Raw genomic sequence first — 23759 nt, forward strand, 5'->3', positions numbered from 1 at the left:
CCTGACACAAAGACAATAGAACTTAGCTGAATCTTCAGCTAATGACATTCACAAGCACTGTCCTGACCTTTCTCTCCACCCAAATGGACATGAGGATGGAAAAAAATATTTCTAATGTTTAACAGGAACTTACTAAGGCAGAGAAACCATCCTTCCACCAACAGCCAAATTCACCCATGGAGGAATCTGCTCCCATCAAGAATGCAGAGTACTTGGAAGATGATGAGAAGCAGGATGGGAGCTAGTGAGGCCCCCTGGGCAGCCTGGCAGCTGTGGAAGCCCATGTTCCTCCATCAGATGGGAGTTCCACAGACCCTCATGCCCAGGATCTATTTTCTCTGACCTTCCAGACCTTGAGCAAGCTCAGCTTCACTGGCTCCCAAACCCACAGCAAATTAGTAAGAGGGAAAAGGGGCTACAGGGTAAGCCTGTGATCCCAGCTCTAAGCAGTAAGCAGCACACATCAAGAGAGGAGTCAGGAAAACCAGGGCTAGTCAGAGTCGGGCAGGTCCCTGGACAGCAGCCTGATAAGAGCAAGATTGCCAGAGGGAGCCTGTATCATGCAAACCCCATTCCATGCTCAGTGCAGTCTCTTTAGGAAGGCAGAAAGGAGCCAGTACAATTTAAAGATAACCATTAAAAAAAAAAAAAACTTTAACAATTACTTTGCTGCCTAAGAACTCAATGCAGAAAAGTAATAAATCTATTGACAACAGTACTCAACTTTAAAAAGTTTTCAAATAAATTGACAGAAGTCACACTGGCAATGGGCCTGCAACTCATAACTAATATTACAACTGACCTTCCATCGTAGTTCCTACTTTGGGGTGTTAGAATCAGAATGAAAATTCCAAATATATTCTTAAATCAGCATTATTTCTTTAAAAAAATCAAAGCCCACAAAAAGACAATGTAGTCTATTTGTTGCAAATTGTATTATAATAAAAATTTAATGCAAAGTCCTATTAAAGATAGGTCTTTAGTCAGTTCTTAAACAGAGTGTTGCAAATTTTTTTTTTAAACAGAATGTGACCAATTTCAGATTCACAGATCTAGGCCTTTTTGAACACTAGCTAAGTAAAAATTGGTATAATGTTGGCACCTGAACAACTATAGCAAAATGAAATAAAAGTTGAAGGAGTCAGCTATTCCAAGAGGACCAACAGTAACCAAATAAGAAATCAATACATGTAGACTGACGGAACACTGGAAGAGAACTGAAAACAATTTAAAAGTACAGGTGGTATTCTGAGAAACAGGGATCTCTATCTGCATGTTTTTCTTCTCAGCATAGGTGACTAAGGAGCTGCTACCTTCACAGTTCTGGCAAAGTACTAACCAAAGGCCAAAGGTCGCCGACCACACCACACTGCAAATCCAACAGAAAGCTTCTTACCTTACAGATGAAAGCCACAACCAATGAAGGGTCCCTGCCACCTGCTTTCCGAATAATACCTATAGAACACAAATGATTTTAACAATGTAAATGTGAGCTTCTCATCAGCCTTACAAAAGATGATCATTCCATAACTAATTTGACTTAGCAAAAAAATTAAACTGACATAACCATGCCAATACAAAGGTTGTAGAAACACTACTATCCTCAAGCAGTTTTCCCGTGAGCATTTATGTCGAGATCTGTTTGGGTAAATGGAAAATATAAAACTTTAACCAGAAAAACTTTAAAACAAGTGTCACAAAATGAAGTGTCAATGGCTGAGAGATTCCAAACAGAGTTGAGAGGTTATCCCAGAGGTTATTCTTACGCATTAAAAAGATTATCACCCTTTTAGTTAAGGTGTAACAGAGAGGCTGGAGGGAACTGCCTGAAAATGTAGAGCTGTGTTCCAGTAGCCATATTTCTTGAAGATGACTGTATAATGATATAGCTTTCGCAGCGTGACCGTGTGATTGTGAAAACCTTGTGTCTGATGCTTCTTTTATCTACCTTACGGACAGATGAATAAAACATATGCATTAAAATAAATAAATAATAGGGGGAACAAATGTTAAAATAAATTTACTAGATTGAAATGTTAGTGAGCAATGAAAGGGAGGGGTAAGGGGTATGGTATGTGTGAATTTTTTTTCTGTTTTCAATTTTTTTCTTTTTCTTAGAATTTTTTTTCTGTTTTCAATTTTTTTCTTTTTCTTGCGTTCTTAGAACGCAAATGTTCTAAGAAATGATCATGATGATGAATATACAACTATGTGATAAGAAAAAAGAATGTTCATATTGTATGTTGATTGGTTTTATTAATAAAACTTAAAAAAAAAAGTCTCAAAATATGTCAGATAGGTGGGAAGATGGCAGGGTTGGAAGTTCCAGGAATCAGTTCCTCTGTCAAAACAACTATTAAACTGACAAGAACTGTCTGAATGAACCACTTTGAAACTCTAGAGTCTAGGGAACACTGTACAGCATGCAGGGAGAAGCAAAGAGGAAGGGCCGTTAAACTACAGTAAACACCTATGAGTTCTACCCTCCTTGCGGAGAATACGGTCCCTTGCCCCCAGCCTTGTGGCAGGCAGCAGTGAGAACGGCCCTTTGCCCAATCAATTTGGAGAACTAATTCTCCAAACTCCGGGGACTGTGATCGGATCGTAGATCTCTATCTTGATCAGCTACATCAATTGGATCGCTGCCCATACCCCCATGTACACTGCTCAAACCTCCTAGTGCAAAGGCAGTGCAGGAATCCTCAAAACCACAGAAAATAGCTTAACAGCTACATAAACAGTACAAGTTCTGTATCAAGAAAGCAAAGCTTCAAAAGCCACAGAAATTCCTGATGTCCCTGCTGGCCCCTTCCTCTCCCCCTTAACACAGCATGAAGCCAACTTGTACTCTGGAGGGTCCCCGGCCTTGTAGCCGAGTGCCACCTTTGTGCACACTGGGGTACATATACACCAGTGCTCACCTTTCTGAGACCAAGCTGGGGAACATGTCTCTGGCTTGCCCTCCCAAAAGTTTGTCCTAAGAGCAGACAACCCCACTGCAGACAACTGGGCAGTGTGAGAAAGAAACAATTAAGCTGAATGGCCTGGGATGAAGGACTACCTGCATTAAGTCAATCAAGAGAGCATCCAGGAGAGGGACTAGGTCAATTTCAAAGGGAGTAGAGGGAACCTTCACTCAAACTCCTATAAACTGTAAATGGGGGGGGGGGGGGGGGGGGGGGATTCCTAAGGCTTCTAGGAAGCACAAGCCCAAGAAAAGAAGCACCCCCCTGCTCTGCTCCAGACAGGTTCAGATAAGTCAAAGAGGATCCTGTACTCCTCATTTGCCTTGGGCTGAACTGTGAAGAAGACCACCAGCCCAAGCACAGATAATCTGCAGACAGCAAAAAGTGCTTTTTGCTTTGGTTTGTTTGTTTGTTTAACTTCTGGCATTCAAGAAAATCCCTGTCATATGACTAGCAGGAAACATACTTCAGAGACAGCCCAGGGACTAAATCTCAGCGTTAACACTCTAAAATATAAAAATGTACAGTGTGCAAACAGTTAAAAGACAAATAAACAGGAAATTATATCCCATCCAAATGAATAAGATGAAAATCCAGAAATCATCAATGAGGAGGATGAGACTTTGCACCTATCTGCAAAGACTTTAAAATAATAATTCTCAACAGGTTCAAGGAAATAAAAAGAAAACACAGAGAAAGAACTAAAGGATATGAGGAAAACAATGAATGAATGAACAAATGGGAATATCTCCAAAGAAATACTGGAGTTGAAGAGTACAATAACTGAAATGAAACATTCCCCAGCTGCTTTTCAACAGAGGACTGGAGGTGGCAGAAAAAGAATCAGTGAACCCAAAGACAAGACAACTGAAATGACTCGGGCTGAGGAGCAGGAAGAAAAAGGGATAAAAAAGAATAAACAGGGCCTAAAAGAATTGCCGGAACACCTCCAAGTGTACCACTGTACACATTAGAGGAGTCCCAGAAAGAGAGAAACAAGCAAAAGGAATACTCAAAGAAATAATCGCAGGAAACTTCCCAAATTTAACAAAAGACAAATATGCACTGCAAGAAGCCCAAGGAACCACAGACAGGAAAAATTCTGAGAGAACATGCCCAGACAAACAGTAACCAAATTGTCCAAGGACAAGGAGAGAGTTGTGAAAGTTGCAAAAGAAAAGAAACGACTATGTACAAGGGAATCCTAATAAGATTATGTGCCAATTTCCCATCAGAAAACAGAGGAAAGAAGGAAGTGGTATGAAATACTTATAGTGCTGAAAGAAAACAACTGTCTGAGAATTTTATATTCAGCAAGACTTTTCTTCAAAAACGAGGGAGAGATTAAGACATTCCCAGATAAGAAAAAGTTGAGGGAATCTCACCACTAGACCTGCTGTATAAGCAATTTCAGACTGAAATGAGGACTTTAAACAGTGGATCAAAACAGCATAGGGTGGACCACGGTGGCTCAGCAGGTAAGAGTGCTTGCTTGCCATGCCCGAGGACCCGGGTTCGATTCCCGGTGCCTGCCCACCTTAAAAAAAAAACAAACAAAAAACAGCCTAAAGAAATAAAGACCTCTGGTAAAGGTAATTATAGATGGAAGATGTAACAATTACAAACATATGAATATATATATATATATATATATATATATGCACACACATATATATAAATGTAACAGCAATGCCCCAAAATATATGAAGCAAATATTGACAAACATGAAGGGAGAAGTAGACAATTTAACATGAATATCTGGAACCATACATCAGCTAAAGGTGTGATATCCTGTGTACATAAAGAAATTATACAACAACAGAATAAGCAACAACCGCAATTATAACATGGGCAAAAGATATGAATAGACATTTTTCTGAAATACAAATGGTTAAAAAGCACATGAAGAAGGGCGGGCAATGGTGGTGTAGTGGCAGAGTTCTCACCTGCCATGCCAGAGACGCGGGTTTGATTCCCGGTGCCTGGCCCATGAAAAAAAAAAAAAAAAAACACATGTAGAGTTGCTCATCTTCTTTCGCTTACAAGGGAAATGCAAATTAAAACTACAATGAGATAACATCTTACATCTTAAGAATGGCTGCCATTAAACAAACAAGAAGCTACAAATGCTGGAGAGGTTGTGGCCAAATTGGAACATTTATTCACTGCTGGTGGGACTGTATAATGGTACAGCCACTTGAAAGACAATTTGGTGGTTCCTCAAAAAAACTAAACATCAAGTTGCCATGACCCAGCAATATCACTACTTGTGATATTGCCACTACTTGTGATATACCCAAGAGAGGTGAAAATAGTGACATTAACAGACATTTGCACACGGATGTTCATAGCAGCACTATTCACAACTGCTAAAAGACAGAAGTGCCCATCAATAGACGAGTGGATAAATACAATGTGGTATATACCTACAATGGCATACTATGCAGCAGTAAGATGAAATGAGGTCCTAAAGCATATGACAACACTGATGAACCCTGAACACATAATGCTGAACGAAATAAGCCAGACATGGAAGGATATTGTATAATCTCAATATCATGAGTATGGTAAAGATGACGATGTCAAGGCTCAGATGAGCCAAATGAGTTGCTCTGAATAATAGGTCGAGAAGTAATCAGCTCCCAGACAGAAAGTTAATGCAACTTCCTCTGATATTTTCCTCTAGTAGGATGTGAAGATTTAGGGGACAGATGGGGAATTGGTGCTCTCCTGCTCACATTACCCTCCCTTTTTCCCCTTCTTCTCTCCCTCCTTTCCTCTTTTTCTTCCTCTTTTACTCTTTTTCTTCCCTCCTTTCTTTCTTCAAAATAAAAGTAAAATTAAAAAAAAAAACTTATACATAAATTTATATCCAACCTATGAAATCCGAGATGATTCATAAACCTCCAGCTTTCATGTCAGTTCTCACTCTGCTTTGGCTAACTCTATTAGTTATTCTTGCTGATTATTTTCTTGGGATGTGGAAATGAGTTGTGTGTGCACGAGAAACCATCTTTTTAGTTTGTTAACTCATCATGATAACTGCTGAGCCATGGAAACATCTTTAAGGTTAAAAAAGAAAAAGTATAGTAGAAACACAAAAGACTAAAAAAAAAAAGCACATAGGAAGATACTTACCTTCACCTTCACTACCTATTAGGGAAATGCACATCAAGACCAAAATGAGGTATCATTTCATGCCTACTAGAATGGTCACCTTAACAGGAAGCTACTTGTGTTGGAGAGGATGTAGAGAAATACAAACACTTATTCACTGCTGGTAGAACTGTACAATGGTACTGCCACTGCAGAATACGATCTGGCGGATCCTCAGAAAGCTAAGTATAGAGCTGCCTTATGATCTGGCAATTCCACTAGTCAGTATATACCCAGAAGAACTGAAAGCAGGAACACAGATATTTGTACATCAATGTTCATAGCAGCATTATTCATAACTGCCGAAAGATAGAAACAATCCAAGTATTCATCAACCAATGAATGGATAAATAAAACGTGGCATATACAAATAAATGACAATATTAATTCAGCAGTAAGGAGGAGGAAAGAATGAAGTTCTGAGGCTCACGACAACACGGATGAACCTTGAGGACATTATGTTGAATGAAATAAGTCAGACACAAAGAGACAGATACTGTACAACCACTAATATGAACTATTGTACTATGTAATAGAATCTAGAATATGGATTACCAGGGGTTAGACTGTGGCTAGAGAATGGGGAGCAGTTGCTTAAGATGTGCAGAATTTTTAATCAGGTTGAGTTTAAATGAATGGAAATAAGATAGAGGTGATGGTACCACAGTCCGTGAGTATAGTTAACAGTGCTGAACTATGTGTGAATGTAGCTGGTAGGGCAAGTATAGAATCATATACGCCACCAGAAGGAAAGCCAGGGGTTAAAACAAGGGACCATTTAACTCAATCTTGTGGTGGATATCTGCTCAATCTTGTGGTGGATGTCTGTGATTAATTTTACAAATATAGAAAACTTCTTCAAAATGTACAAAGTATTACAAGGAGTTAATAATAAAGTGTATATGGAAAAAAAGAGTCCTAATGCAAATTATGGACTATAATTAACAGTAATATCTTAATATTCTTTAATTAACAGTAACTACTGTACCACACCAATACTAGGGATCCATGATACAGGGGAATTAAAGGAATAGTATGTTTTGGTTTGTTTCTTGAAGTAATGAATATGCCCTAAAATTAATTGTGATGAACACACAATTATGCATGAGCCACTGTTTATATACTCTGGATGGTTTGTATGGTTTGTGAATATCTCATTGAAATTGTACTTAAAAAGAAAAGAAAAAGATCTCAAATCAGAGACCTTATTCTCAAAACTAGAGAATCGAGGGAAAAAAGAACAAACGAAATCCCAAAGCAAGCAGAAAGAAGGAAAGAACAAGAGTAGGGTGCACATAAATGAGACAGAGAATAAAAAAATAAAAATTATAAAAAATAGAATCAACAAATCCCAAAGTTGGTTCTTTGAAAAGATCAATTTAAATCAACCTTTAGCTAGAATGCCAAAGAAAAAAGAGAGAGGATACAAATAACTGAAATGAGAAATGAAAAGGGTAACAATACTACCAACCCTACAGAAATAAAAAGGACTGAAAGAGGATACTATGAACAACTGTGAACTGATAACCTAGATGAAGTGGTCAAATTCCTAGAATACACAAACGACCTACACTGACTCAAGCAGAAATACAAGATCTCAACAAACCAATAACTAGTAGAGACTCCATCAGTCATCAAAAACCTCCCAACAAAGAAAAGTCCAGGACCACAAGGCTTCACTCTACCTGACATTCCAAGAAGAATTAACACCTATCCTACTCAAAGTCTTCCAAAAACTTGAAGAGGGAACACTCTTTAACTCATTCTATGAGGCTAACATCACCCTCATACCAAAGTCAGATAAAGATACCACAAGAAAATACAGACAAGTATCACTTATGATTACAGATGCAAAAATCCTCAACAAGATACTAATAATCTGAATCCAACCACACATCAAAAGAATTATACACCTTGATTGTTTTAGTTTGTTAATTGCTGCCAGAAATACAATTTACCAGAAATGGGTTGGCTTTTGTAAAGAGAATTTACTAAGTTACAAGTTTACAGTTCTAAAGCCATAAAAATGTCCAAACTAAGGCATCAAGGAATGATGCCTTGACTCTAGAAAGGCCAATCTGGGAAGGCACATGGCTGATGTCTGCTGGTCCTTTGGCTTCTGGTTTCAAAAAGCTTCCTGGGGGCATTTTCTTTCTGCATCTCCAAAGGTCTCTGTCAGCTCTGAACTCTTTCCATAATGGTTCCCTCTTAAAGGACTCCTGTAAGTGACCCACTTTGAATTGGTGGAGTCACATCTCCATGGAAACCACCTCATCAAAAGGTCCCACCCAACTGTGGAAAAAACTGGTTAAGAAAGATCCCACTCAACAATACTGAAGTAGGTTTAAAAAAGCATGGCTTGCCTGGGGTACACAGCAGTTTCAAACTGGCACAATGATCAAGTGGAATTTATCACAGGTATGGAATGGTGGTTGAACAAAAGAGAATCAGTTAATGGGTGCCAGTTTGAAAGGATTACACACCCTAGAAAAGCCACATTTTAATCCTGATCTATCTTGCGGAGATAGCCCTTTCTTTTAATCTCTATTTGACACTGTAGACTGGAAACTTGATTACATTATCCCATGGAGATGTGGTGTGCCCAATTGTGGGTATTAACCTTTGATTAGAGGGAGATGTGACCCCACCCATTCCAGGTTGGTCTTGACTAGTTTTCTAGAATCTTTTAAAAGAGGAAACCTTTTGGAAAGAACAACAAAGCCCTAAGAACCATGAGAGCCCATGCACCAGAGACCTTTAGAGATTAAAGAAAACACCTTTGGGGGAGCTTCATGAAACAAGAAGCCTGGAGAGAAAGTTAGCAGACATCTCCATGTTTGCATGTACCTTTCCAGTTCAGAGAGAAACTATGAATGCCATCGGCCTTCTTGAACCAAGGTATTTTCCCCTGGATGCCTTAGATTGGACATTTTTATAGCCTGGCTTTAATTGGGACATTTTCACAGACTTAGAACTGTAAACTTGCAACTTAATAAATTCCCCCTTTTAGAAGCGGTTACATTTCTGGTATATCACATTCCGGCAGCCTTCAAACTAGAACATAATGGAATACGCCACATTAAAAGAACAAAGGAAAAAAACCCACATGATTATCTCAATTGATGCAGAAAAGGCAAGTGATAAAATACAGAACACCTCCTTGATAAAAACACTTAGAAAACTAAGAAGAGAAGGAAATTTCCTCAAGATGATAAAAGGGCATATATAAAAAACCTGCAGCTAACATTAAACTCAATGGTGAAAAACTGAACACTTTCCCTCTAAGATCAGGAATAAGACAAGGAGGCCCACTATCACCATTGCTACTCAACATTGTACTAAGTACTTGCCACAGTGAGAAAAAGAAATAAAACACATCCTAATTGAAAAAGAAGTAAAACTTTCCTTATATGCAGATCCTCTATACAGACAAAGCCACTGCAAAATCAATGGAACTAGGGGTGCAAGGGGTAGTTCAGTGGTAGAACTCCTGCCTGCCATGCGGGAGACCCAGATTCCTGGCCCATGCACGTCCCACCCACAAAAAAAATTCAACAAATGGTGCTGCAATAATGGGATACTCACACGGAAAAAGAATGAAATGACCAAAACCATTCCTGTCAATCCTAAAGAATACCTAGTGCATTATGTAAGATTCTACAATGGTTCCAGGTACTAGGGTAACTTTCCAGAAACCTACAACCTCCCGATGGGTCCCTGGACCAGGTAAGTCCTGAAATGCTGAAGGGCCAGTCCTTCCAGAATATCAGCTAGTTCCATCGCCCTGTCCCTTATTATGGACTAAAGAGTGGGAGAAATATCAAAGATGATGGCCAAGTTACACAGAGAAGGTAGGATTTAACAAATGAATACAACTGCTGAATCATTATATTATAGGTTGGCATATCTTTTAGTTTAACTGGATCTTTTAGTTTCCAGTATGTTAGAACAGCTAGAAATAAAACCCTAAAATTGTGGCATTATAACCCAAACCAAACTCTGAAATCTGTTCTACAACTAATTGTTGTGATGTGCTTTGAGATTTGTTTTGTACACGTTATTTTTCACAAAAGAGAAAAAAAAAGCAGAACGAAATGTGCCTCCCACGATACAGCAAAGAAAAAAAAACACCAAAAGCTATGGAATAAACAAGTTCTCGCAAAGTGATGGGATACAAGATTGACATGCAAAAATCAGTAGTTTTTTCTATACACTAATAATGAATAACCTGAAGGAAAAAAAATCATGAAAAAATCCCATTTATAATAGCAACTAAAAGAATCAAATGTGTAGGAATAAATCTAAGCAAGGATATAAAAGACTTAGGCAAAAAAACTACAAGACATGGCTAAAAGAAAGCAAAGAAGACCTAAATAAATGGAAGGACATTTCATGTTTATGTGGAAGCATAAATATTGTTAAGATATTCTATCCAAAGTGACTTACAGATTCAATGTAATGCCAAGAAAAATTTCAACAGCCTTCTTTGCAGAAACAGAAAAGCCAATCACCAAATTTATATGGAACAGTAAGGGGTCCAAATAGCCAAAGCCATCTTGAAAAAGAAAAGCAAAGTTGGAGGACTTATAGTTCCTGGTCTTAAAACTTATTAGAAAACCAGAATAATCAAAACAGCATGGTACCGGCACAAGGACAGATATTTAGACCAATGGTATCAAACTGAGAGCTAAGAAACAACCCTCACATTTATAGCCAACTGATTTTTTACAATGGTGCCAAGTCCAAGTCCACTTGGTGGGGAAATACTATTCTCCAACAAACAGTGCTGGAAAAACAGGATGTCCACATGCAAAAGAATGACAGTGGACCCCTACCTCATACCATATAAAAAAACCAACTCAAAATGGATCAAAGACCTAAATATCAAGAACCAGAAGTATAAAACACCTAGAAGAAAATGTAGGGAAGCATCTTCAGGACCCTGTGTGAGGAGAGGGTTTCTTAGCCTTTGTATGCAAAGTAGAAGCAACAAAAGAAAAAAAGATTTAAATGGGACCTCATTAAAATTAAAAACTTGTGTGTATCAAGGGGCTTTACCATAAAAGTAAAAAGACAATCTGCTCAAGGGGAAAAAATATTTAGAAACCATACATCTGATAAGGGTTTAATATACAGAATATACAAAGAAATCCTACAATTCAACAATAGAAAAACAACTCATTTTAAAAATGGGCAAAAAACAGACATTTCTCGAGGATACACTGAAGGCCAAATAGCACATGAGAAGATGCTTAACATCATTAGCTATTAGGATATGTAAATCAAAACAATGAGATACCATCTCATAAGCATTAGAACAGCTACTACTAAAAAATGAAAAATTACAACTGTGAGAAAGGATGTGGAGAAACAGAAACACACATTCACTGATGGTGAGAATGTAAACTGGTACAACTGCTTTGGAGTAGTTTGGCAGTTCCTCAGAAAGTTCAGTTTAGAATTAACGTATCTTGACGAATCCCAATTCTAGGTATAGCCCCAAAATAATTGGAAGCAGGGATTTAAACAGATATTTGCGCAGCAATGTTCATAGCGACATTATTCACAACTGCCAAAGACAAAAGCAACTCAAGTGTCCATCAAACCATGAATGGATAATTAATACATGGTATACAAAACAATGAAGCGATTTCAGCCATACAAAGGAATCAATTTCTGACCCATGCACCAACACGGATGAACCTTAAAGATAACATGTTGAGCAAATTAAACCAGACTCAAGTAGACAAATACTATGAGCTCACTGATATGAAATAATTAGAATAAGCAAATTTATAGTGTCATAAACTAGAATACAGGTTACCAGGGGTTTGGATGAGGGTAGGGAACGGGGAGGTAATGCTTAAATTAGTTTCTATTTGGATCAATCATAATGTTTCGATAACGGATGGAGGTGATAGTAGCACAACACTGTGAATATAATAAATAGCAATGAATTATATATATCTGAATGTGGTTAAAACGGGAAACTTTCAGTTGTATATATACATTAGATTAAATATTTAAAAATAAACATAGGACTGAACAACACAGTGAACCCTACTATAAGCAGACTATAGTCACTATTACAATTATAAAAATGTTCTTTCGTGAACTGCAACAAATGCATTGTACTAATAATGCAAGGTGTTAAACAGAGTGGTATCTGGCAACACTAGTTCATGCATGCTTTTTCTGTAAACTTACAACTTCTCTAAAAAAAACATGGGAAAAAACATAAAATAGCACAAATACTTAAAAAAATGTCCTCAGAGAAAATGTGGGTGTCAGTCTTCACCGCACTCCATCAAAAAAAGGACAGCTTATACAAGGGTTGGGTTGGCCTCTTCCTGGGTATCAGACAGACAACCTCAGGACAAAAAGAGGAACTCAGAAAGCTTTGTCCCACACTGGACAACAGAATCTTTAAGTAGTCTAATTCCTCTGATACATCTACCTTGGAATTTTAATTCCATTTCCCAGTAAGCTGTATTTCCAAAAAAAGGTGGTGGTCCATTCATTGACATGACTCTATTTCATGAACTCAGCAGCTACTGCTTTTAATTTCTACAAAAATCAGGCTTCATTAATGAAAAATACAAAAGCCTTCTGAAAGAATTAATTTGCCAGGGTTTGTTTTCCTCCGGATAAAAAACAAAAAATGTAGGACATACCTAGGGGTGCGGATTTAAAGCACAGATAGAGCCACCTTTACAACATCCTCTCTCATCAAGTGATAATATGCCAGGAAAGGGTGTCTGTCTGGCAAACACAGCTCTTTTACAATATTCATTCTAATTGGCAGTACTAACAAGCAAAGCATTAAAAAAACACAAAACCCCTCCCAGTGTTGTGTTTAAATATTAAATACCATTACCGTCTGGAAGGGGCTGCTCATTCTCAGTTGATTCGGAGTTTGAAGACTGCTTAGGACTGAGCCTGCTCAGAGGCCTCTCTGGACTCTGTGATGGCTGACAGCCTCGACCACTCTGTTCACCTGGTCAGAACATGAAACAATCGAATCATCCACCATACCAGGTGAGCACACAGCCAAAGCCCAGTGCTCACACAAAGAAATGCCAAAACCCCAATTAAGTTCAGCATTCCTTCAATTAGAGTAGTAATTAACCAGTTTCTGCCTCGACTAGTCTGTAGGCAGCAGTCACATCTTACATTTCTGCTTAGTTCAGAGCTCTGTCTGTAGTAGGAACTCAATGGTATTTGTTGACTAAAATGTATGCAGGTTGTAGGCTGGTTTATTCATTATCGTCACTCTAAATAAACAGAATTAGACTTGAAAGTTACCATCTATCTCTTTTAGAAGCATCATATTTTGGCAGTCAGGTCTCAAGGTAAAAAAAAAAAAAAAAAAAAAAATCAAAAAGCATTCATTACTCTAATTGGGCGAGGCAGAGCTGCTGGTCTTAAGAGAAGTCCTGCCTGTTCTGCCTCTGTCATATGGTGCACACCAGGAAAACAGTGATCGGCTAACCTGGGCAAATTAGGCACTGATAACAGAAACACACATAAAAATAAACTGTTACAGGCTATGAAGGAAAGAAGACGGTGCCAGAAAGGACCAAGAAGGGGACACAAATCAGGCGAGGGGGAAGGGGCAGGTCAGAAAAGACATCTGACCAGGAGTGAGCCAGGCAAGGAGAGTCTTGATCACATCAGTCTACTCACTGGCCCCAAGGCACCCCAACCTGTTCCAGCAGATGCGTCATCTCCCACCCTAGTGCCAGCACAAGCCTCAACTCCCCATTGCATTTTGGACTTCTCTGGCCTTTGCTGGATGCTACTGTCTGTAATCCATCAGGACAAGGGAAAGGGAAAGGCACCTATGCTCTGCCCTCATTTCACAGAGATAAAACTTGACATGGACACGGCTGGACCTGATATGCAGACTCTCTCTGCAAGTCAAAGCCAGGTTATCTGACCCTGCTACCTGAGAACAATCCCACGAGCTTCTGAAATCTATAGAACACTTTCATTAGGGTGCTATCATCAGTATTTATTTTACACTTTACATCTGTGCAAATCTTTCCAGGATCCGCGCATCAAAGTGGGTACCTACAGCTGTGGCAAATAAGTTTCAAGACGTGAACACACACATCTGAGAGCCATCAATTTTCTGACAACGTGTGATTAGGTTATATTCCTAAGAATAATTACTGTCACAATACATGAGTTAAATTTGTCATTCCACAAGATGATAAGTTCCTCATGGGCAGGAACCATTTCTTAATTCCTCAACTAAATTTCCAATCATGCCCAGCACAAAACAGGATGTGCAAAGCTAGGGTCCAAACGGTTTCTACTTTCACCCTCTTCTTCCTTACCCAGGACCCACATCATCCTCTACCTCTTCCTAGGAAACTTGGTTTTTCTACTCACTGTATATGGGGATCTGGAAAACTGTCATGGTCTCATCTTTATATTCCGGTGCAGAGTGGGGCCGCACAGCTAAGTGAAAAAACCACAAACAGGAAAAGTGACTGCATGAACAAAGACATGAGAAATTCCGTTTTCAAGATCACTAACCACAGCAACGGAATTTCCGTGGATTTTCTGGTGAATCTTTGTCACTGAAACCAAAATTTCTGGTAGAGTAACTCTTTTAGAAAAGAAACAAAAATGGGTTTTTGTGGGCCATTAACGTTTACTACATTCAAGCAGAAGACATGATACCATGATCATTGGTGACTATCCATTAAAAAGACAAAAGGAACCCAATACTCAAATTTAAGAGACACAAGTTAGCATTTATAGCATTGTGAGGTCAACTCTAATCTCAGCCTTAGAGTAAGGCTCTAGGTAAGGCTCATAATCAAGTCAAAGACGTGTGTATGTGTCAGCTGCAGGACAAGGCCCTGCCTGCACTCGTGATTCTACCTCTTCCCAACAGGGCTGTACCTGCCAGCACGACCACAGCTCAGGGTTAGCATATAGAGATGGCCACACACCTTGACATCGCTTCGCTTATACCCCTCTTCCTACTGCAGGAGTTCAATGATCAAAACCAGCTCGAAGACTAGGGAAACACCGAGGTGTGTGAACGGCGACTATTCCATCATACAGCACACCAGCATCAGGGTTTCTCCGCTGCTCCTGCCTGCGTAGCCTGTTCTGGTGGCCTGATGAGGGGGTGGGGACAGTGCTCTGGGCAACCTTCTGAATTCACCTCATGCAGACTAAGCATCTGATTTCTAGGCTTGAGTTAGGTCAGTTTTTATGGATTCTGACAGGTGGGGCTGCATATGAGGAAGAAATGGCAAATAAGGAGTATCACTGAAAATGACATACCCAGGTCTATTCCTTTCAACGGGCCAGAAAATATCTTGATAGCTTCAAGGTATTTTTCCTACAAAAGAAAGAAAGAAATGAGCAGTTACGATTGCACAAATGTAGACATAGTAACATATTCAAGTACATAAGAGGCATCAATAGGTACCAATACAAAACAAACTTAAATAAATATTTTGAACTTCAATTACACAAATATTTACTGAGTTTCCACTCTACATCAGATGCCAAGGATTTAGCAGCAAAAAGGAGATGGGGTTGCTGCCCTCATGAAACTGAGAATCCAGTGAAGCAGACAAAAAATAAACAAATGATGTCACAAACCACCACTTAAAATGGCAACTGCAAGTAACTGGTCTGCCAGAAAAATGAAAAATTCAGGGTACCAGGATCTAACTTGTCTGGTGCTTCAGGGATGATATCTGAGTAAAGGACTGATAAGCCTGGAGGGACCAGTCCCAGTACAGCCAGGGGGTGGGGTCAAGAAGCATTCCAGGTAGAGGGACCTCGGGTTTGGATCAAAGTCCTGAGATGAGGCAGGCTTCAGAGAGAGCATCAGAGCTGGTCAGTAGCTGCAGCCTGGTGACTGGGGTTCAGGTGAAAGGAGTGGCAAAAGCCTAGGTGTCTGCAGGGCTCGTGGGCCTGAGCACTGAGGTGTCTGGATTCATTGTAACAGAAAACCCTTGAAGGGCTTTAGGGTAGGAAGTGGCAGCCAAGTCTCTCTGGCTACTGCCTGAGGTTGGACAGCATGGAGGCAAGGATGAACAGGAGATGGTGATTGGTTATCTTTCTTCTTAAGAACTGGGAAATGAACTGTTACATTCAGCAGCTTTGGTTTTAACAATGTGCACACAACTTCAACAGGAGCTGGTGTGGAAGGTGTGACTGTGTCTGAAATGTAATAAATCAATAAGACAAAAGCTACCATTTGTTGATTGCCTACTTGGTGCAAAACATCTAATTTAGAACTTTATATGTAACCTTGCATAATCCTTCACAACGACATTAAGATACATCACAGCCATTTTATAGATGAAGAAACTGAAGCTCAGAGAAGTAAAGTAACTCGTTCAAAGTCACAGGGTTAACAAGGTTTGAACAAGTTAACAAGTCCATTCAACTTGAAAGGTGAAGTGTTTAACTCCATTACCTCTGTAAGGCAGAAGAATACTTTGCAAAACTGACACTTAAATACTGTTACTAAAATTACAAAGGAAGAGACTCACCAGTTGTGGAGGTCCAGATAGCACACACTTTGGAAGCCCAGTTTCCTTTAAAGTAAGAATCATTCCTAAAAAAGGAACAAAATCAGCATCTCAAACACAGACCTTTCATCACCAGGAGGAACTTACCTTACTTATCCAGCTATTGATCCACTAGTCTTAACTCTTACCTCTCAATAATCATCAAAGAAAATGTGTAGAGCAGCAGTGAAGTTAGCTTGAGGTATAAGGGCCATCAAATAATTCTCAAGTGCCTCTAAAATGGGCAGGGCTGGTACTAGGGTGAGGTGAGTGAGGCATGGGTCATGCAAGTGAAGGCTGGCCTTCAATTCTGCAATCCAGCCCTCATCTCAGCTCTAAGAATGGGACTGGTCCAAAGCTCCACCCCTTCCTATCCACATCATGACGCTTACAGAATTTGGCCGCAACATGAACTTGACCTTCCCAACTGACGGACATAAATAATGGAGTAAACCAGAGTACAGATTACGTACCCCACAATAACACATCTTTAATTTTAATCCATTCCTGTGGGTGTGGACACATTGTAAATAAGACTTTCTTAAGATGGTACTGTTAGTTAAGGTGAAGCCAAATGACCAGTTTGGGCTTTAATCCAGATACTGGAGTCCTTCATAAACGGAGTGAAATTGAGACCAAGAAAGGACAAGAAGCTGGAAGTCAACAGAGCCCAGAGAACATATTACATGTATCACCACATGACAGAAAAGCTAAGGACCAAAGGATTGCCAGTAGCCACCTCAGAATGCCACAGTCTTTAGGGGAAAAACATCGCTTTGCTGAGGTCTCAATTTTGGGTTTCTCCTTGACTCAAAACCATGAATCAATAAATTCCTGTCGTTTAAGCCAACCGAATGCGTGGTATTTGTTTTAGCAGCTAGAAACTAATACATCTAGACAGCAGATGTCTCTGTGTAGCTGCAAATAGCCTCAGTGGTGAACAGAGTTGATGTAATCATCTCCACTATACTCCCCAGTTTACTGTTACAAATCTCTGGTTCAGCAAACCAAGAAAGTGGATGGAAACACCTGGAGGCAGCATCCATGTAAAACTCTACCCTCTAAGTCACAGCTTTTGATGTTCCATGCTGCAGTTGACTGGGCTGGCACAGAAAGAACCCCAGCTCCTCTGGATTCGTGAAATGGGCAGAAAAGAGGCAAGTCAGGTTAAAATTCCAGAGACTTCCCTCCATCCTCCCACCCTGGAAAGTACATAAATACGCACCACACAAGCCCCCAACATTACTCCAGTGCATTCGGGTCAGAAATATGTTATCCAGACGGGCAACCTTCAGCCTAGGGAAGAGAACATGTGTGCCGAATAAGATGGATGAAGCAGGGACTCTTTCTTCTGTTACAAAAACACTCCTACCTCTCACCTCAGCTTTCAAGCCCCACAATCAGCTCCACCCCGAAAGAAAACGGCTGACTCACTTGTGCTCCTGCATCAGTCGCTGGACGCCTTCCCCACAGTTGAAGAGATACCTACAAAGGGCAAACATCACTCGAGATGCTCAGAAGATTCTATTCTGTAAAATCTTTGCGTTCAAGGAGATGCTTTATTGCAGGCTCAGGAAAAACAAACTAAACACCGATATTGTACCCTGGGGACCGCATTTCTGCTGTGTTTTGAACCTTCCTCAGCAGAGAGGAGAAGGTTGGGGGCGTTGGCAGGCACCCACCATCCCTGTCAACCCACGTGCCCACTCTTTGAGAGGTCTGCTCCGGAGAAGGTGTGGCTCAGAGCGTGCCAAGAGCGAATCCGGAGCCCAAAGGCTGGGAAGAGGACGTTCAGGGAAACCCGGGTCCCATGTTTTCCACGGACCCCCAGGAGCATGGGCGCACGGACAGAGGAACTCAGGCTCTCCCACCCACCAAAAGTCAAGGACCGCTGCAACAGAGGACTCCCCAGGTGTGCGCTCCCGGGCCCCACGTGCGGGGTGGGGGGCCGGCGGGGCCCACGAGGGGACCCCCGCACTGACCGGTTGTACTCGGAGAAGACGTAGAGCGCGGCGCCCGCGTCCCGGCCGCCCGCCGCCGCCACCTGCAGGTACACGGTGTTCGGGCCCCCGGGCTCCCAGGACGAGCCGCGCTTCTCCCGCGTGCGCAGGTGCCGCAGCAGGTCCTTGGGCGGCCGCGCATAGCGAGCGGGCCCCTGCGACATCGTCCGCCCGGCTGCAGCCAGCAGCAAAGAACGGAGAGGCCACATGCGCCCGCCTCCACCACAGCCGAGAGCGCAGCCGCCGCCCTCCGCCCGCCCGCGTGCCCCAAGCCGCGACCCAGGGTGCACCCGACCAATCAGCACGCCGCAAATACGGATGCCTCGCCTACGCGAGGTTGCGCGTCCAATAGAGAGGAGTCTTGCCGCGCTGCCCTTGTCAACTGGCGGCGGCCATAGAGAAGAGGGCTGCTAGAGCGTCTAGGACGGCGCTGCCCCTCGCCCCTTTCCGGCTTTTCCTGGGACAATTCTGTTTTTGTCACGCCAGGGGCGGGACTTCCGGGAGCCGAGTGCCGGAAATAGCAGTACCGGGAAAGGGCTGGGAGCTGGAATTTGCACTTCGCGTCGGCTGTTCGAGTCCCCACTCCAACAATTAAGAGCTGTTCCCTAAGAGCTTTAGTCTGTTCTTCAATGCCGTCTTAATGTGGTTGTTGTGAGGACTAAACGTAAGGAGAGGCGTTATACAGAGTTAATAATGCATAGGCGCTTTAGCACATTTATTTCCATCGTAGTACATTAGAATACACATTTCAAATGATTGTTCTTACTGGCTACTGGGGGGAGAAAACAAATATAGGGGTTAAAAGGGTCCTGGTCATTTGTTAGCTTAGCGATCTTGACCTCTCTGAGCCTCAGTTTCCTAATCTGTAGCGTTTTGGATGGCACAGCACAGGAGAAACAGTAATGATTGCAAAAAGTACAAAGTAAAAAAAGTTAGACGATGCTATAGCTAAAGAAACGCTGTCCAGAGACACTGCTTAAATGGGGGACATTATTTACCTGGAAGTTACACTCAAAACATGAAACTGGTTCTCTGGAAGATTCGCACCCACTGTGTACAAAAATGTTTTGTGCTTGAAGTTCATTCCCCATTACGACTGGGGGAAGCCTGCAGAGCTACAGCTTTAACCTTTCGAGGGCTTCAGCACTGAAAACATTGTGATACCACCTTCCCCGTATATATTAAAAATTAAATGTGACTAGGCTAGTTAAATAAACGTTAAGAAGTGCAAGAAAAATTTTATTTTTCCCAGGAAGACTGCTTAAATAAATTCCACACTGAAAAAAAAAAATTTGTTCCTCTATTTTACTGGTGTCCTAGGCTCATATCTGCCAAGGGATCCCAAACTGCTTATACCTTCAAAATAAAGGAAGAATCGTTTCTGGTTATCTCCTTATATCAAATTTTGAGAGCTGGATAAAGAAGCTATAGGGAAGGCCAGGGTGGCATCTGGTCATCTCTGGGTAGGGCTCGGTATGATGCCTCCTTGCACTGATACCTTGAATCTTATCTGCTATATGAAGAGAAAAGCTAGAACTTCACCAATCTAGAGATTATACTAGAATACAGATTCCATGACAACACAGGTTTGTCAAATCTAGCTCTCCACCTCGTTTGTATAAATACAGTTTTATTGAAACGCAGCCATGCCCTATGGGTACATATCGTGTACGATGCTCCATCCAACGACAAGCAGCCTTGAGTAGCTGTAAGCGAGACTATATGACTCACAAAGCCTGAACTATTTACTCTCTGGCTCTTTACAAAAACTGTTTGTTGACTCCTGGTCTGAATTAATTGTTAAAAACAAATCTTGTAATTATCTTGGGAATGGTAAAATTCTGTTACGTTGTTGGTGTTAAAAGTATCTAAGATTTCAAGAATACTTTGAACCCAGATGAATCAGTCTGGTTCTCCAGAGAAGCAGAGCCAACAAGATGTCTACAGCGTGCACACATGCGTGCACACACAGATTCATAATAAAGAATCTGCTCACCCACTTGGAGGGGCTGGCAAGTCTGAAATCCATAGGGCAGCCCAGAAGCTGGAAAGTCTGGTAAGAGTGATATTGTAGCCTTGAATTCAAATTCCTTTGGCTGGAAACTCAGGAAAGACTGGAGGTATAGACTCGAGGCAAACTTCTTCTTATTCCACTGATTGGATGAGGCCCACCTACTTTAAGAAGGTAAATTTCCTTTACCTAAACTCAAGATGTGAATCCCACCTCCAACACGTCCACAGCAACATCCAGGCCAGGGCTTGACCCAACCGGGCACCATAATTTAGCCAAGTTACACATACAATTAACCTTCACAACTGGTATGTATTTTAATACACCTGGAATCTGGAAGGAAGGAAAGAAAGAAGAGGGGAGAGAGGGAGGAAGGGAAGGAAGGAAGAAAAGGGAAGAGAGGGGAGGGGAGAAAACAGGAAGGGTTCTGCTTGCTTGGACTCTGAGCCACTGTAGCGCCTCCCAGGGTCTCCCAGACCTTAATCACCTTTAGATCCTCAGAATAAAGAACATGCTTGAGATTTGGCGGGAGCTCCGTAAATGCTGCTGATGGCAAGGAGGGTTCTGCCCGTTGTCCCCAATCTTCTTTGATTCGAGTCGCCCCCCGCCTCTCCTGTGTCTGCTCTCCTAGATGTTAGACGGGAGAACGTCAGGGTACTTCTCTTTACCTACACTCGCAGCTCAACCAGAGAGCCCAGGATGTTTCCATCACCATGGACGCGTGCCCAGAAGCAGGGCACTGGCTGAGAATTCCCCACGTGATGCCAAGACGCTTCTCACTCAGGAGAGCCTTGCCCTGCCCTCCCTTCAAGGGGGCACGGAGTTGCTTTTCTCTCCATTGGCACTTGGCACTAGGCTGGGGCAGGTATGTCTTCTAGATTCTCTGTGCCAGTTCTGGGTCCATCCCACATCCTCAAGGAAACATTTTCTTTCGTGCGCCTCAATTCTGCCTCCACGGGCCCTGCCTCCCATTCTCCTAGGTCAGAGCAGGGGTGTGGGTGACCTCCAGGTGGTCACCCAGACCTGGTCCGAGAGAGTGCATTACGCGCCACTCACCACCAGAGGGCGCAGCGGAACTCAGCGAGGGAAACGCAGCCGCGTTGCGGCTGTTTCTTCATTAGGCTACTAATTTTTAATGTATTTATTTATTTTTATCATTTTGATGGGCACCGTTTTCTTGCCATCAAATTGCTTACAGAGTGGTGAGAGGCTGGCAAACGTGAGACACAGTATTCTCCCCCTCCCGCACCCCCCGACCAATTTATAGTTAAAAATTTCAAATATACGGTGAACACCTATCTCCCCGCTACCTAGATTTTACCATTAACATTCACTCTGCTTCTTTTATCACATAGGCACCATCAGTGCATCCCTCCACCCACCCAACACTCAGTGTTATTTTTTTTTAAATGCATTTCAAAGATAACGAGGTCTGTTATTTTGAGATATTTTCTTCTGCTTTGGGTCAACCTAGCCCTCCTCCCCACCCCCACCCCCAGCTCGTACACACCCTCCAGCAGGTCCTGGGGGCTGTGTCTGATCTCCCCGGAGAGGGATGTGTTGGTGAAGAAAGCAAAATCAACCCTCGTGTCTTTCCTGCTTTCCTTTCGAAAGCTTTAATTCGGGGAAAGAGAGGATCTCCGGACCCTAAAATGTCTCTGGTGGAAAGGCGAAGGGAGAAAGGATTCCCCGTGAAACCAGGAACAGTTTCTCTTGGAGCGGGAGAAGTGCCCAGAAGCAAAGGCAAATGTGGTTGGATGAGCAGGGGGACTGTGCCTGAGCCCTGGGCAGGGTCTCCAGAGGGCTCCAGGGGCAACAGCTGCCCCAGGTATGTGGGCTGTCGGGACCCAGTGCATTTCTCAACAACATAACGAGCTTCTTGGACTTCTCCGGACCCCTCACTGAGGACCAGATGGGGCCCCCCATTGCCTTGGTTATAGGCTTCCTCTATATCCCACCCTCCAGGAATCCTGATGGGCCCCCTGGGAGGAGAGGAGCGCTGAAACTCTGAGGTCAGGATTTCCTGCCAACTCAGCAGGATAGTGGCTCAAAATGGAAATAAATGGTGTTATAAGAAAAATAGTTGCGTGTGTGCGTGTTTGTATGGCTGGTTTTGTGGGTTGAGACGCGTAGCTAGCTCACAACTGAACAACCACCCACTCCGGGATGTGTGATTGCTAATGGTATTCTCTGGGCACAGAAGAATGATGCTGGGGAATGCTTTGCACAGAATGTTTTAGTTTCCTGCCTGCCTAAACAGATACCTTACAATGGATGGGCTTAAACAACAGGAATTTATTGGCTTATGCTCTAAAGGCCAGGAGAAGTCCGAAATGGAGGTATCAGCAAGGTGGTGCTTTCTCACTGAAGGCTGTGGCCTTCTGGGGCTGGGCACCTGCGATACCTGTTCCCTGGCTCTTCTGCCACGTGGCAATGCATATGGCGGCTGCCTCTCCCCCCTCTTCCGGGGGCCACTGATTTCCAGCTTCTGGCAGCTCCCCGTGACTTCCCTTTCTGCCTGATGTCCATTCTGCTTATAAAGGCCTCCAGGCATCAGGGTGAAAGCCCAGCCTGGTTCGCTTGGGCCACACCCTAACTGATATACCATAGTGAAGATATTCTATTCCATTGGAACCATCTGCATGCCCAAACTGGGGTCCAGAATTTGGCCCACCATGCAGAACAAAATCCCATGATGACTGGGATTTTGAAAAAAGTTTGTAGGAGCTTTCCACGATGGCAAAGTGAGCAAGGATTTGCTGGCCAGAGTGGACAGTGTGGAGGCAGGAGAGAGAGAGGAGTCCATCCTGGCACCACACTTAGCAGTTCATTGAGGGCTAATGGTGATGGGCGCTGTTCTAGTTTGCAAGCTGCTGGAATGTGTGTGATATGCCAGAAAAAGGACAGCTTTTATAAAGGGGAATTTATCAAGTTGGAAGTTTACAGTTATAAGGACATGAAAATGTCCAAATTAAGGCAAGGCTATGAAAATGTCCAAATTAAGACACCAGCAAGAGGCTACCTTCTCTCAAGAAAGGCCACCGAAGTTTGGGGTTTCTCTCTCAGCTGGGAGGGC

At 42.2% G+C, this 23759-nt stretch overlaps 1 protein-coding gene across 3 annotated transcripts in view; it reads right to left on the bottom strand.

Moving 5' to 3' along the window:
- Nucleotides 1-18937, bottom strand: part of ELAC2 (elaC ribonuclease Z 2) — a 31900-nt gene extending 12963 nt beyond the window's left edge. For 2 of the 3 annotated variants that reach the window (XM_077166046.1, XM_077166045.1), the window contains exons 1-8: nt 18655-18936; nt 18107-18157; nt 17898-17968; nt 16655-16719; nt 15429-15486; nt 14520-14588; nt 13000-13119; nt 1397-1455 (exon numbers count right to left, since the gene is read on the bottom strand). In XM_077166046.1, coding sequence (XP_077022161.1) covers nt 1397-1455; nt 13000-13119; nt 14520-14588; nt 15429-15486; nt 16655-16719; nt 17898-17968; nt 18107-18157; nt 18655-18881 — 720 coding nt within the window. In that variant the 5' untranslated portion in view covers nt 18882-18936. Of the gene's footprint in view, nt 1-1396; nt 1456-12999; nt 13120-14519; nt 14589-15428; nt 15487-16654; nt 16720-17897; nt 17969-18106; nt 18158-18654 lie in introns of all 3 variants that reach the window. The other variant, XM_077166047.1, reaches the window with a different exon arrangement.
- Nucleotides 18938-23759: the final 4822 nt, after the last annotated feature.

The sequence above is a fragment of the Tamandua tetradactyla genome, chromosome 6 (assembly GCF_023851605.1).
Source record: "Tamandua tetradactyla isolate mTamTet1 chromosome 6, mTamTet1.pri, whole genome shotgun sequence".
In the NCBI taxonomy this organism is placed as follows: Eukaryota; Metazoa; Chordata; class Mammalia; order Pilosa; family Myrmecophagidae; genus Tamandua; species Tamandua tetradactyla.